Source organism: Marmota marmota, unplaced genomic scaffold (assembly GCF_001458135.2).
Source record: "Marmota marmota marmota unplaced genomic scaffold, marMar, whole genome shotgun sequence".
NCBI classification, from domain to species: domain Eukaryota; kingdom Metazoa; phylum Chordata; class Mammalia; order Rodentia; family Sciuridae; genus Marmota; species Marmota marmota.
Genome location: NW_026000082.1, coordinates 4,832,181 through 4,848,126, shown reverse-complemented (window position 1 = coordinate 4,848,126; position 15,946 = coordinate 4,832,181). Strand labels below are relative to the sequence as shown.

Below are 15,946 nucleotides of genomic sequence, written 5' to 3'. Positions count from 1 at the left end.
AAAAAAAAAAAAAAAAAAAAAAAAGTAAATTTTGCTATAGCCAGAAAGAGTCTGTGGAGACTCCAGAGTCCAAAGACTTGGGGTACCAGACCCCTCAAGCCTTAACATTCAGTGATGGGATGAGTTCTTTGAATGATGAACAGACACCAGGTGAACAAGAGCCCGTAGTGACATGGAGCTTGAGTATTTGCTTTACAATCACCATCAGGAGCACTTTGCCTGTCAAGCATATGGGAAGTCATTTTCTGATGAAGGCAGTTTGAGGAAGCATGAGAAACTACCCAACGGACAGGCCATTTGTTTGTAATGTATACACACAGGCTCACCCGAAAGAGGTAAATATGAGCCCTACAGTTGCAAGGTGTGTAGAAAACCATTTATTTGTGCCCAGACTTCAAGAAGCACAAAAGTTCACAGTAACAGAAAACCATTCACATGCAACATGTACAACAAAGCCGTCAAACACAGGTCCCTCTTAAGGACCATGAAAGGGCATACAGAGGGGAACAGCCCTTTGTGTGTGTCTCCTGTGCCAAGGCATTTGCCCAGCATCTGCTCTGAAGAGACATGAGAACAATATGCACAGTGAAAGGAAGCAGGTCACCCCCGGGGCCATCCAGTGCCAGACAGGACAGTCACAGGCAGCCACTGTGGCAGCAGAAGCAGAGCAGCAATTGGAAACAGCTGTATCTAGAGGTGGCAGGACAGGAACACTACACCTGGGAGGCCGGGACCGAGACCGCATTGATCATAATCAGCCAACGCCAGTTATTATGTTTTCCTGGAAACAAATGGAGCAGTGTACTCTCTGGCCTTATGGGGGTGGTGGTTTATGTGTTTTTAAAACTTTAGGAAGTTACCATCCTAAGTTCTGACTCATTTCACTGTCCTGTCTGGTGTCTGCTGGTGTTGCCGGCAGGCTCTCCTCCCCTTCTTTTTTGTGATTTTAATTTGAGAACCATGAGCAGTTTGGAAGCCAGAGACTTCTGATCCATTTTTAATTCCTCTGTACTCTTGCTGGGGAGTGCACTGCACTAGGTAATCATCGAGTACTTGATTTCTTTATCATCACAGTTATGTGTGACTTGTGGTCAAAACAGCAGTCTTCTTATGCTTTTCTTAGTACATTATAGTCCTATATAACAGTTGGGTTCATGTTGATGTAATCATACATGCACAGAGTTTAATTTACTCCATTTCAGTCCCTGGCGTCCCTTTCTTCTCTCTGCTCCTCCTTCCCCCTCTGCCCCTTCCTCGACTGGTCTCCTTTCCACTCATGCATTTATTTTTAATTGTTGCTTTATAGATACATGTAAAGTTGGAATTCACTGTGGTATATTTATATACACACGTAATGTCATTTTGTCATTCATTTTGCATTTCCTCCCCTTTCCCATTCCTCCTCCCTCCCTCTCAGTCTCCTACTCCATTAACCTTCCCTTTGTGATATCTGCCCTACCACACCCTTGTTTCCCCTTTGCTCTAGCTTCCACGTGGGAGAAAACATTGGACCCTTGACTTTCTGAGTCTGGCTTATTTCACTCAGCGTGTTGTTCTTCAGTTCCATCCATTTACTAGCAAATGCCATAATTTAGTTCTTCTTCATGGCTGAGGAAAACTCCATTGTGTATGTATAACCACATTTTCTTAATCTATTCATCTGTTGACGGGTACCTGGGCTGGTTCCGTAACTTGGCTATTGTGAATTGTGCTGCTGTAAACATCAATATGGCTGCATCACTGTGGTATGCTGATTTTAGCTCTTCTAGATAAATATCAAGGAGTGGGATAGCTGGGTCATGTTCCATTCCTAGCAAAACAGAAGTTTGGTTTTTATTTTAACAGTTTTAATACCAATAAATGTATCTCATGAATGTAGAAAATGCTGGTGGGTGCTTGACCAAGGACATTGGGCAAAAATGAAACCAAGTTCTGAAAATGCAGAATGATGTTAGATTTGTATTTGGTTTGTTAATTTTTTTATGGCTCTGGTTTTCACTGTGTTGTGATAGTTGCTTTGTTGAGGTGCCTTTTCATCCATTCTCTTTACCCTTTATCTATCCCAAAGTCTGCAATCACATGTACCAAGGCTGAGGGAACCCACCAGGATACTGGTGGTCCTGATACTGAGTTTATAAGTCCCTCTTTGGGGGACATTAGTCACTTTGCACCAATAGAGATTTGTAAAGTAGACCTGTGGTAGGAGGAATAAAACCACTCCCAAAGACAAGATTTTTACATGTGCACTAATGCTAAGATTTGCTAGATCAAAATAATTCTTAATTGGTTTTGAAGTTGGATTGTATTTAAAATCCTTCCTTACTCCCTCCTTTCTTTTCTTCCTTCTGTCTCTAAGGATTGAACCCAGGGACTCACCCATGCTAAGCACTTGCTCTACCATTGAACTACATACCATAACCCCAAGGCAATAGGAAATTAACAGTAGGCAACTACATTATTTGTTCAAGTGAACCAACCTATAGTAATTCAGGCAAGTTCTACAGAAACACTAAAAATCAAAGCAATATATAAACCTATTTCTCCATTCACTTTTTTTAAAGTTAATATTTTTCTACTTATGGCAGGGGTCTAGGATTCAAAAGAGTATCTTGCTATTTTCCCAATGCACCAAATACATCTTTAGAAAGAAATGAGTTACATATTACTATTAATCTGCCATTGGAAAATATTTCAATTTAGAGCCAAGCATGATGGTACATGCCTGTAATCCCAGTGGCTCAGGAGGCTGAGGCAGAAAGATCACAAATTCAAAGCCAGCCTCAGCAACTTAGCAAGGCCGTAAGCAACTTAGTGAGACCCTGTCTCAAAGTGAAAAATTAAAAAGGGCTAGGGATGTAACTCAGTGGTAAAGTGCCCTGGGTTTAACCCCTAGTACAAAAAAAAAAAAAAAAAAGGAAGAAGAAGAGAAAATAGAAAATATTTCAATTGTGTTTGAATGTTTGAGAAAAAAGAAATCTCTCATGCTTAAGCCTTTTAAATGAATATGATCCTTTGGGAACGTTGTCCTGAACAAGCAATAGATTAGATCAAAGTTGTGGCAAATCTCATTTTAGCACTGCATCTGTTATATTTAGTCCTTAAAGCCTGCTATTTTGTCCAAAGTACTAAGAACTTGCTCCTTGATGTATATTAATTTTTTCTTTTTTGAGGAAAAAAATGTGATAAATTCTCCAAAATTCTTTGCTCATTATTGTGGAACTGTGTTTTCCTGTGAATGTTGGTCATCTTCCCTGTTCCACCCCTAGCCTTGGTAACCCTTTCCTCCTCTCAGAACTGAAGCAGTGGTTTGGAAAGAGAGTGTCTTCATCATGGGACTCCTAGCCCAGCTTTTGGGGAAGAAAAAATATTCTGAAAGTCTGCAAAGTCTTTATTTATACATTAGTCTACTTCTCTGTGCCTGCCCAAAAAGCTGCACTGAGGTACCTGTGTTTCCTGGAAAGAGACAAGTTTCACACCTGCATTCGTCTCACCTGCTTATCCCCAACCTAGTGCCACTCACCTCCTTCCACGCCTGCTAACCTGCTGTCCTGCTGCCTGCTCTGAGAAGAGATGGCTGCTGCTTGCTTTATGCCCACATCCACCATATGGCAATGCAATTATTTGTTTCCAGGGCGATGCAATTATTTGTTTCCAGGATTTGTGTCATTTGTTAGAGTACCAGGTGCTTGAGGGCTGGGACCATAACTGACTCAATAAAGTCATTCTTACAAAGTAGCTTTTAGAAAATCTGTTATCTGTTCGGTATATGGCAGCTATCATGATGACAGCAACAGAAATTCCTGTATTTTTATCAAGTGTGCAGTGACTGTTGAATAAGGGAGCAAATACAAGGTACACAACATGACTATTACACTTTTTTGGAATATTTCTTGATCTGGGGTTTCTATTTTGTGAGCCTTATAAGTTGGAATTAATATTTCATAGGATTTTAAATGAGTTACTTAGCCTATGGCTTCTTTTTTTCACCCCAGATAAATACCCTCAAGGATTGTTTTCTATTATTAACAAGCTAGGCTTCTAGACTCAAAGAGAACTGGCTATAAATTCTGGCTGTATATGTGTTATATTGGTCAAATTCCTTGAACTTACTAAGCCCCAATTTCTCCATGTATAAAGATGTAATAAAGCACTCCTCTGCTGATTAGTGAGATAAATGAAGTAGTATATTTAAGGTGTACATGTACATGTGCAGGTGAGTAGTGTGTGTGCCTTGTATATTGCTTATTAAATGGTGTAATTATAAGAAATTAGTATTGAACAGTGGAAATCCCACTATCAGAGATACTGGCTTTGACATAGTAGAGGCAGTCACAAGCTTCCTTTACATCCACACAGGAACTTTTATGACAATCATGTGACTAATAAGTAGGTCACATGATATTCATTACTTTTTTTCACCCAAAAGTGTTGTTTTTGCAACCCATCCAGAGATATAGCACATCCCTCACCTCCTTTTAATGGAATGATGTTCCATTTGTTGACATTTGACCACGAATACAACAAGCCTTTTGTTGAAGAAATGTAAGTTTTTTCCCCTATTAAAAGTATATCCATGATAGACATTTTGATGTCTGAATTTTTAATATTTTAGGATAAATCTTTAGAAGTGGAATTAATTAGATTAAAAGTTAATGTGTGAGATTATTCATCATCTTAAGCACTTAGGAATTGTTTGGGTTTTCCTGCATGTGTGTTTTATTTAATAAAAGAGACAAAGACAAAATTAAACTGTATATTTTAATGTCTTAAATTGTGAAATTCAGGATATATGAAAGTAAGGAAAAGGACTCAATATCATTATCAGCAATTTAAGTAATGTGAATTTCAACTCAGCTTCTAATAATTATCACTTTTCATAGTAAAGCCTTTTGCTTTTTAAAAAAAGCATCAGCAGGGTTATTATTGAGTGTAATAAATTATGACATGATGTTCAAACCTCAGGCAGATCTGTTACTTGAACTAAATTTTAATTTTTGTATAATTAATATTTTCAACCCTAGCTTAATTAACTTTTACTTCCAACTTGATATGTCTTTTGAATAGATTTAATTGAGCTGCTTTGCAGCATAAATTTATATTCATGTTCAGTTGAACTATGGAAAATTAAGAGTATTTTAAAACTGTCTCTTCATAATATTTTTTGAATAATTAATTTTATTGAAACAAATCTCATTAAAGACCTTTAAAGTGAAAATTTATGTAGTATTAGAAAAGAATTTTCAGCATTTACTTTGCTGAATCTTTGCTGGATTAACCCTCATTCTACTTCCAACACAAACTTTGAAATATTTCGGTTAAGTCTCCCATATTTGATATATCGGGGACTTACCTTATAACAGGCCTTTGCTCTTTTTCCCTCCACAATAGCAGAAACCAAGCCACAAGGGCAAAAATTAAATGCAATGAAGACCTGTTTTATACAAGTTTTGCAAATACAGGTGTATCTCATTTGGGGTTGTGGACCTCATTACCCAAAGCTGTTATAATTTACTCACTGAATTGAAAATTTAGAACCTGGAAAAAAGTGAACTAACTTACCCATCAGATGAAAGGTTATCACCTTTCTGGGACCAGAGATCATGGAGCTGAGACAGAAGTTACTATCTATCTGGAAGTCTCAGAAGACCCTCTTTGACAGTAATCAGAAGAGAAAGTCCAAAACAGAAAAGAAAATCAGCATCTAGGTGAAAAGCACAGAAAGCCCCTTTGGACAGGGAGCCTTTTTATCTTTCTTCTTTCTCCTTAAGGATGCTAAGGGATAATTTCTGAATATCTGAGAGATAAGTTATGTCACTTAGATGTATAAATTTTCAGAATTAGAAGGGGCCTCAAGAGCTGTATCAGTGGAGACTTTTCAATTGCAAGGAACAGAAATTAGTTCAAATGACTGTATAAGTCAACTTGGGCTTCTGTAATAAATGTCAGGCACTGGACAGCTTAAACAACAGATATTTATTTCTTACTGTTTTGGAAGCTAGAAGCCCAAGAACAAGGTGCTGGTCAGTTTGTTTCCTGGTAAAGCCCCTTCCTGGTTTGCAAACGGGCTCCTTGCTGTATTCTTGTGTCTCCTCTTATAAGGATCCTATTCCAATTCATTAGAGTTCCAACTTGATTAGAGGATAATATTAAAGATAAGGACACGTCTCAACAATGCTTTTATTCTTCCCTTATATCATTGACTCACCTTTAAAAGGAGAATACTTTGGGAAAGGCACTTGTCTTCTCTATTTCTCTGTTTACTTGAAATAAGTAGAACTTAATGATGTTTGCCCATTGTCTAGGTTATCTGAATGGTCACTCAGATTATGAAGGGACAGGGGCAGTATTTGCCCCCAAATGAAATATTTTAATTGTTTTCCTTTGATTTGGGTCAGAAAAAGCCATAAGGATGCTCAATCTGTATATATTCATGTAGTGGGAAAAAATATCAAGAGGTTTAATAATTGTTCAGGGTGTAGTCTGTTCGTCACAAGAGAAAAACACAGCCCGCAAGACTCCATACTACATTTGGGCCTTTAGAAAGCCTCCCAGTCTGCCACTGGACATTTCCTCTACTGGTGTTGACCTCTTCATCTCAGAAGCCCAGGGCCTAAAATGGGAGCTGTCTGGCACCTTCTGTTACTGATCAAAGTTTATAGGCATGTTATGAAGATGGCCTCAAAAAATCATCTGATTTTTTTTTTTTTTTTTTGTCTTTTGAAGTGTGCCTTACGGCCATGTGACTTTGGTGTGCCCTAGGATTACAATCTTTTAAGCTCATCACTAAATTACCTTGGCAAATTGTTCAGCTTTTCTGTTTCAATTTCATAATTTAGTTAAAATAAATAATACCCTGGCTGGTCTGAGATTTAAAATGAGATACTACACATTGAAGAGTCTGGCAGTGTTGTGCCCCAGTAAGCCCTCAGTAAGGGGTAGTCATTGATTATCTTTAACCTGAAAGACTATGGGGGAGGTGTAGAGACTTTGCTTTTTGCCTATGCTGTGCTTAGAAGATCACAGACATCTGTTGTTTAAATAGTGCCCTCAGAAAACAGCAGTTTCTTAGTAATCAGAGGCAGTCTAAAGTTAATTGTGCACAAAATGAATCATTCTTTCTAATTGCTTACTGAATTTTCTCTGGAGTACTTCATTTAGGAAGGAGGAAATATAAAAACTGCTTATGTAGTTGGAAGCCATCTACCTTTAATTTCAATACAAAAACAAAAAGGAAAGCTGCCTCTCCTAAAACTCAGAGTTGCTCATGTGTCATTTTTAAGGGCAGAATGAGGCTTTGTCTTGGATGTTCTTTACCCAGAGATTTAATCCATAAGGGCACGTTTCTCTCTGTCTTGAGTTTCTTGCTCTGTTCCCAGTTTCCCACTGCACAGCAGCTTCCCAGAGCCTCTGAGCACTGGCAGGGAGCAGTCCCGTTCACAGTAGCTGGCACTGGAAGAAACAGCAGCAGTGAAGGCCTTCCTCCTGCCAGAGCCTCTGAGCATTTGCAAACAGCATCATGAAAGGCAGAACTGTGCGTTCACTCTTAAGTAAATTAAAATTAACAAACTGCTTTCTTGGGATATTATTTTTCCCTCTTAAGATTATAGTACCATATAGTCTATTCTGTCAAAATGGGGGTTCATGGCTAAAAAGTAGGAATGGCTGTGAACCTGAAACAGTGTGAGATATATATAAAATGCTCAAGCTTTTTGCTGATCAAAACCAATTTTTTTAAACTTCAATCGTTTTGAAGGCTGGATCCCATGTCAAAGGAAGCATACTGGCAGTTGATTAAGCGCCACTTTCACGCAAGGCTCTGCAGTTCGTCATATCCTCACTGAGCACCACTGTGTACAAGCTGTGCACGCCAATCTAGGAAATACCAAGAGGTACATGCCAGTTTCTGCCCTCAGGAGCTTAGCTCAACTCAATAAATGTTGTGTACCTGCACTGATGCTTTTCCATGTTCTGCCAGCATTTAAGCACAATAAGAAATTTTCTTAAGCCTAGTGTCATGGAGTTCAAAGGCAGGCTTAAATAGGTTTGGTTTAGAAAAGGCTCACTGGATGCAGAGGCCAGGCACAAGGGAGAAAACATTCGCAAACAGTTATCTGAGTGCAGGCTTTGAATCAGGTTTGTTCCACATGTCATCTCATTTACAAATATGATTTAACGACTCTTGTTTGTAGTTCTTTGTAAGTTAATGACGTTGGAAAATATGATTAGCAAAAAACATGATCAGACTAGACATACTATCCTGGAACCTGGTTTTGCTGCTTAACACATTTTGGACGTTTCCTATGTCGTTAAGTATGCTTTTTAACATTACTTTTAATGACTACATTATTTCTCCAGCCATTTCCCTTAGTTAAATAACTAAATTAGGTAAGAAGATATATATAAATTGGGTGTGTAGCACAATGGTAGAGTACATGCTTAGCATGTGCAAGGCCCAGGGCTCAATCTCCAGCATCCCTTATAAAAAGATATAGATTGATATCTATCTGCATATATGTGTGTGTGTGTATATAATGCATATACATATAATTTATATAAAATTAGGTTTTACATATAACATGCTATTTTGGGACCTGGTTTGCACACCACACACATGCACACACACAAACTAATTATATAAAAATTACACCATGAAAACAGAAAATATTTGTAGAGAATATATAATCTGGAGAGTGGACACATTTCTAAATGCATGATATTATAACTAAAAACAGATGAATGGTTTTGAACACAAAAAGAATTATTGGGTATTAAGAGCACTATAAATAAAATGCAAAAGCATTGCCCCTTCTAATTCTCAGAACAGTTCTGTGAAGTAGGTACTTAAATTCCTTTTAGAGGGGAGGAAACTGAGTCCCAGAGAAATGACATTGTGAAAAAACAGATTCCTGTGAGATCGAGAGCTTGGTGAAGCAGGAGGCCTGATAGATAGCAGGTAGAATGAAGAGGTAACTCAAGCTGGTCACCACAACAGCCCTGGGTGTGAAGCCTGGCTCAGCCTCTTTTGGCAAGGTGATGGACAAGCTTCTTTCAAGACAGTTACAAACATTATACTTTCATTCCAGCTTTTGAAGCACTCACTTATATCTGCTCTCTCATTTTAACTGTTGTGACAAAAAAAGACACTTTTGTGTCTTCAAAGGTTTGTCAGGTGTATTTTCAAATGCAAAATTTCAGAGACATCAAGGGCAGACAAAGTAGGTTCTGATTACTAAAGTCTTTGATACCTTTTTATTATCCCTTGTAGAGTATATTGTACTGTTTTAAAAAGTAGAAATTATCAAGGTCACAGTTAATAAGGTTACTATAATAGTATACTATTATTAATTGCTCATTAGAGAGAGATAAAGCCAAAATGTAAGAGCAATTATTAATTCAATGAAATAAAATAAGAGAATGATTATAGCTATCCTCACAGACTATCAGTGGGAACATCTAGAATGGAAAACTTTATATCTCATGTTTTTAGATCATATGTAGGTGACAGCAATCAAGTTTAAAAATTCCTCATCTTAGACATGAACAGATGGCTCATTGATTGTCTACTGTAAAATATTTGTATGCATTTGATCTACAATTTGACTTAAAATGGGAATACATATTTATCTCCTCGGGGGTAGCAAAATTTATGCTGTGTAATAACCTTGACACATTTACAGAATCACGTTCAATGGGTCCTCCAGAGCTCTGGTGAATACTACAGTTTAGTCTGTTTTCTGCATTTTTTAGGAATCTGGAAAAGCTGTAGGAAATGAAATATCTATCATAAAGTTTTTGCATTGAGCTCAACTACTGTTTAGTGAAACAATCAAGAACTTATGTTCTTTTTAACTGTAGTCAAAATTGAACTTATGAGATTCTTATGGCTGCTTAGAATTAGTGTTTGTACTAAAAAGAATAAAGATTTTTAGCCTTATTCAGACCTACATATAATCCTTGAAAACTAATAGTCTTGCGATGGGAGTGTGGCTTAGTGGTAAAGCACTTACAAAGCATGCATAAGGCCCTGGGTTTAATCCCCAGCACTGAAGGAAATAAAAAAAAAGGAAAACTTTATTACTTAGTTCCAAATACATACATATAGACTTGTAAATGTATATAAACATATTTTACATAAAATATACAGATGGTGTTTGTACAAGTACATTTTTTTTTTCCTCTCAAACAGATAAATAATCAGATCCTCTATGGAAGAAGTCACCAAAATGCATCTGCCATTATTAAGACTGCCCCATCCAAGGTCAAGCTTGTTTTCATCAGGTAAGATATAGATAGGTCTGGTTTTCTAAAATCTATAGTCTCTTCTAAAGATGTTTTTATTGGTGTAATATTATTTTAGTTTTGGTTTGTGTAAGAAAATCGCTGTCTTTTCTAAAAATATCTTTTCCTTTTCTGTCACATTATGAAAAGTACAGTTGTTTTTAACTATGGGATTTTTCTTGTTTGATTGTTTTGTTTTGTTTTATTTTGTTTTACCTGATAGAATTGGGAGTTGTGGTCAGTATTTATGTTTCCATTATTAAAAATTCTTACCTTGCTGGATTTGGTTACTGTGTATATAAATATAATTTCTCCTGGCACCATCTGTGGACTCACTAACGTCTTCATCAGAGAATCAGCAGGAAACAACCCAGGAAAGTTTGGGGAGCTTATTAAGAGTGCTGGTGAGAGATCCAGAGTGAGGAGATGTCAAGTCTGCCATTGAGAATGGTGTGTGTTTGGGGGGCCACATTTACCCAACCTGACTTGCTACCTGACTGAGCCCTTGTGGTGTAAGTGAATCAGAGTAGCCATTATTGCCACATCAGCAGTAGAATGAGGTTCTTTAATTCTCTGTTATTTGGATGAAATGATAAGTAAATCTGAATTGTTTTTAAGTGATGTAACTAGCCCTATTCATTAATGTCGCCCTCTAGGCCTTGGTTATCATCTGTAAAGTGGGGATAGCAAAGCCCTACCTCTTTCACTGGGATATTTCAAAAAGTTTAAATGTCAACATAATGTTGAACATATAGTAATGTTAGCTGCTATTTTATAATTTGTCTTGTTCTTCCCTTTCTCATTAGTTGCCAATCACAGGAAACACTGGGATTAGAGGGTACTTTCGTTCCCAGTATTGAAATATTCCTTCCCATGTAGATATTCAGCCTCACCTGGACTTGCTACTTTTCTTCTGAAGCAGTCCTGCTCTGGAGCCCTTGTCTCCTACCTGGTGGTCCTTTCTGACTTCCTAATTTTCTACCTTACTAATAAGGGAGGAAACGTTGCCAAGCGTGGTGGCGCATGCCTATAATCCCAACAGCTTGGGAGGCTGAGGCAGGAAGATTAAGAGTTAAAAGCCAGCCTCAGCATCTTAGTGAGGCCTTAAGAAACTCAGCAAGACCCTGTTTCTAAATAATTTTTTTCTAAAGTGGGGTGGGGGCCAGGGAAGTGGCTCAGTGGTTAAGTGCCCTTGGGTTTAAATCCCTGTTTTTTTAAAAAAAAAAAAAAAAAGCAGGAGAGCTTTCTTCCTTCTCATGTGCCCTTGTATGTTCAGGCTACCCCTTCAGACTTGCTCACCTTGATGTGCTCTATTGGCACCTTCTCCATTTTTGGTTCCCTTGTTCCTCTTGTCAGGGGTTGAATGAGAATTAGATGATAAAACTTAAACAATTTTGAAGAAAATTCAGCCATGCTAGATGTCGTCTGCAAGAGAGGTCCACACAAGTAATGGGTCTAGGTGTGAGGACGTCATCTAAAGCTGTGTGAGGACTGCGTGAGAAGGTGTGTGAGGCACTGCTGTGGTCTGGATGTGGTTTGAGTGTGTCCCTCAGGGATCGTGGTTGGAAGCTTGGACCCCAGTGTGGATATGTTAAAAGGAAGGGGGACCTGGAAAAGGTGAGGCCTAGTGGAAATTGATAGGTCACTGGGGACCCCACCCTCAGGAGGAATTAAGGTGGTTCTCAAGGGACTCTGTGGTAGTTCTCTTGAAAGCAAATCATAGAATAAGCCTGGGCTGGGGGTATAGCTCAGTGGTACATTACGTGCCAGGCATACACAAGGTCTGGTTTCAACCCAGAGCACTGCAAAAGGAAAAAGGAAAAATGAAAAAAATGAAGGAAGAAGACGCATCCTGCCTCCCCATGTGATTTCTGCCTCTCTTACACACTCCCACTGTGATACAGTCTGTCACGAGGCTTTTGTCAGAGCCGCCAGTATAATGCTATTTGGACTTTCAGCCTCTAAAACTGAAAACTAAACAAGCCTCTTTTCTTTATGAGTTTCCCATTCTTAGATATTTTATTATGGTAATGGAAAATGGACTAAGATACGTTTCTAACAATGTCACTCTATAGGGTTTAGTATTGAGTGGTGGCTGCTGCTCCAAGTGTTGCTGTTGACATTACTGCAACCTCTTCAGCATCTGTGAGGTCTTTATTCCCAGTTCTGGGCTATCCTATTTTAATAGAGAGAAAAAAAAATTGAATCAGATCCAGAGGAAATAATGTAATAAAATGCAGCATTTAGGAAAGAGTACCCTTTTCCTTCAATGAAGAAAGCTTAAATGATTTGAAATTATGTAGAATACAGAAGAGAAAGCTGAGTAGAATTTTAATAAACACAATAAAGCCCCATTGATTTAGTGTCGGATTTCAATTTCAATTGTTCAGAACAGAGCAGAATCAGTCAAGAAAATAATTTGCTGAGTAAATTGATGGTGCTGCTAAATGCTTATTTATTGAAGTGATTTTCAGTGATTTAGAAATATCCATGTACATTCAAAATACTTAATTATGAAATATATTAGTCCATTCTGGCTGCAATGACAAATGCCATAAACTGTGTCTTATAAACAACAGAAATTTATTTCTCAAAGTTAGGAATGCTGGGAAGTCTGAGATCAAGGTGCTGGCAGACCTGGTTTCTGTTGAGGGCCCCGCTTCCTGTCTTATTGAAGGTGTCTGCTGTTGGGTCATCTTCATGTGGCAGGCGGGGTTCCCTGAGGCCCCTTTTACAAGGGAACTAATCCCTTTCCTGAGGGCTGCACCTCTTTCCTCATATTTTCATGTTGGGGATTAGGTGTCAACATATGAACTTGGAGGAAAACACAAGCATTCAGACCATAGAACGCACATTTCTTACAAAGTCATTCAATTATAATGCCTAACAAATAATGAGCATTCAGAAAACTATTGAAAAAAATTTCCTTTTTAGCTCCAACAAAACAATTGTAGACTATTTCCAAAAGCAACAATCATAGTTCAGTTACTGTTATTATAATTGTACAGATTTAAATATATACATTTATTTACTTATTTATTGAACTCAGTATTCAACAAAATTCTTGAGGACTCAGTCCCTCTTCCTATTATTGTACCAAATTCACTTAAGTTTGGAAGATCTTTATGTATTCTTTTATAGAAAGAAAAAAGACATAGGAGTGTTTCTGAGTAATCAATTGTCATATTCACTTTGTGACCATGAGTTTAAATTGAACCAGGAGAGATGTACACACAATTGATAGCTTTTTGTTGAGTAGATGTATATCTGATAATTTGTGTGCCAAAATTTAATTAATGCTTAAGTTGCCATAAAGGAGGAACTGTTCTTCTGACATTCTTTCTTCCTTAAAGAGATAGCTTTCTTTCCTAAAGCCTGGCTGAATTAAAAGACTTTGTGATTGAGAAAAGAAACCCTGGATTCATCCTGTCTGGACTTGAATCCCAGCTCTATAGAACCCCAGCTAAGGGAGCGTGGTCAATTTCCTGACTCCGTAGTATGGGTCTGGTATAGCCATCTCATAAACTCTCTAATGTATTAGTTCATATAAATTACTAGTCTACATGGACTCAACAATGTTTGCCATTATGGTGATGATTATGATTATGGCAAAAAAAAAAAAAAAAAAGGGTGAAAGGAGAAAGAGGAAGGAAGGAAGAGAAACCAGAAAAAAAGGAAGAAGGATAAGAAAAAAAAAAAGAATCATTGTCTCTTATATACTTTTCCCCTCTGTTTACTTTTGTAACTCCATAGTGTTGAATATTTTTTAAGTGAATCACATTCATAAAGAAAAACCTAATTAACACAAAGGAATCCCCATATCTATTATAAAATATAATCGATTATAAAATATAATAGATTTTACCTGGGTGAGTAATATCAAATAGTGTCAGAATTTGAGGCACTTAATGCAAAGAATAAAATATTTTATTGCTCCTCAAGTCTGCATATGACTAATGGGGAGTAATAATAGTAGATTTGCATCCTCTTTGTATGTAGTGACCTTTATGGATACTCTGGGGACACATGGTAGATTTCTGTCCTATTTATACATTGGGACCTGTATGTAACCAATAGGGTTAAAATGGTAAATTTGCATCCTTTTATACTTGGTGGCCTGCATATTCAGATTGTTTGTCTAGCTCATTATGTACCTAGATACGTACCTTTTCACCTCTGCCTTATATGTTACCACTTTCCAACTATTGTTATAAAAACCCCAATTTTGCCTATTTTGAAACCAAATCCAGAAACAAGTAAAAATTGATTTTTTAACAAGTTTCAGGAGCTAGACACTTGAATCATCTCAGCACCACAAATGGGATTATAATTATGAACTCTGTGTCACTTGTACTGTGTTACAAGGTTACTTTGAAAACTAGTCTCTAAAGCTGTTAGTGTTTCTACTGGCAAAATTTCCTTCCTTAGTTGAAATTATTATTCAGTGTGCCTTTCCATTATACAGAAAATCTTGCCTTTTATATCGTGGCAGCTCTTTTTCAAATTTTTTGACAACTGAAATAAAAACAGACACTGGCCACAGGTTTTGAAGTGAGATTAGCAGTAATCTCAAAAAGCTGTTAAACTCTGCTGTGGACAACACTTTAATTAACTAAAGGCCGTCTATAGTGATGTACACTTGTGTGATCATGTCCTTGTCATATTCTCTTAACACATGTATTTATTCATACACTAATTGATTTGTCATTTGCAAGGGATCTATGGGTCATTAGTGAAAATTAACAAGTTATATATACATAGCTTACATCGTCATTTTTCCTCTTTCTTTTTACATCATTAGATTTCCACAGTCCTGTAGATTGTATCCTAAACATGTCAATTCTCATATACTAAAGTATTTAACTTTGCATCATCCAGATGTGCATCACAGTCTGTGTTCTTACAGTGTACCACACATTCAATTCTATGGGTTTTCCTGTTTGGCATTATCCCCTCTACATGAGCAAACCAATTTAAGTACAGAAGGAGACCTCTATCAGTACGATGAAGAAGGAATTGCTGCATTTGGCAGTGCAGGGATCCAAGGAGATTAATGATCTTGCCTGCAGCTCTTGTCATACCTTCCCCCACTATCGAAAATTAAATGTCATGTATAACAACTCACTCTCCATTACTTAATTACATGTGGAAAATGTGTACTGTGTAAAAACTCCTGGGGCTAAAGGAGGCCAAATGAAACTGAAACCCTCGGAAAGATTTAGTGCTGGCTGTCAAGCCCTCCTGAGTAAAAGTGAACTCACCAGGGGGTCCACCTTACTGTATCGATTGAACATATGTCTTGTTTGTAATTAAAAACACAGTGTGGCCCATTGTCCTCTGGCCATATCCCTGAAAAAGGATATTGAGTTGAAATTAATGTGACTGTTAGAGTCATCACTAGGATGATGACCCTCTGAAGATGGAACTTGAATGCTGGATTTTAAAACCTGTATTATACTCTTGATTCATGAAATCTAGCTTTGATAAATAGGGAAAAAAGACTGTTTGCACTGCACAAGTTTTACTTTCATGAAGAAAGTCGTTCATTTATTCAGCAGGTATCCCCCGAGTGCCTGCTTGTGCTGATTGTGTGAAGTCAGTGAGGTGGAGAACATAGTCTCTGCTAAAAATGGAGACTGAAGGGCTGGGGTTGTGGCTCAGCCGCAGA

The 15,946-nt window shown here is 37.6% G+C and overlaps 1 protein-coding gene and 1 pseudogene across 7 annotated transcripts in view; both read left to right on the top strand.

Moving 5' to 3' along the window:
- The window catches only part of LOC107141412, a 4,473-nt pseudogene extending 2,916 nt beyond the window's left edge, over window positions 1-1,557 (top strand).
- The window catches only part of Patj (PATJ crumbs cell polarity complex component), a 342,906-nt gene that overhangs the window by 208,362 nt on the left and 118,598 nt on the right, over window positions 1-15,946 (top strand). For all 7 annotated transcript variants that reach the window (XM_048815262.1, XM_048815263.1, XM_048815259.1 and 4 more), the window contains one exon: window positions 10,187-10,278. In XM_048815262.1, the coding sequence (XP_048671219.1) occupies window positions 10,187-10,278 (92 nt within the window). The remainder of the gene's footprint in view (window positions 1-10,186; window positions 10,279-15,946) is intronic.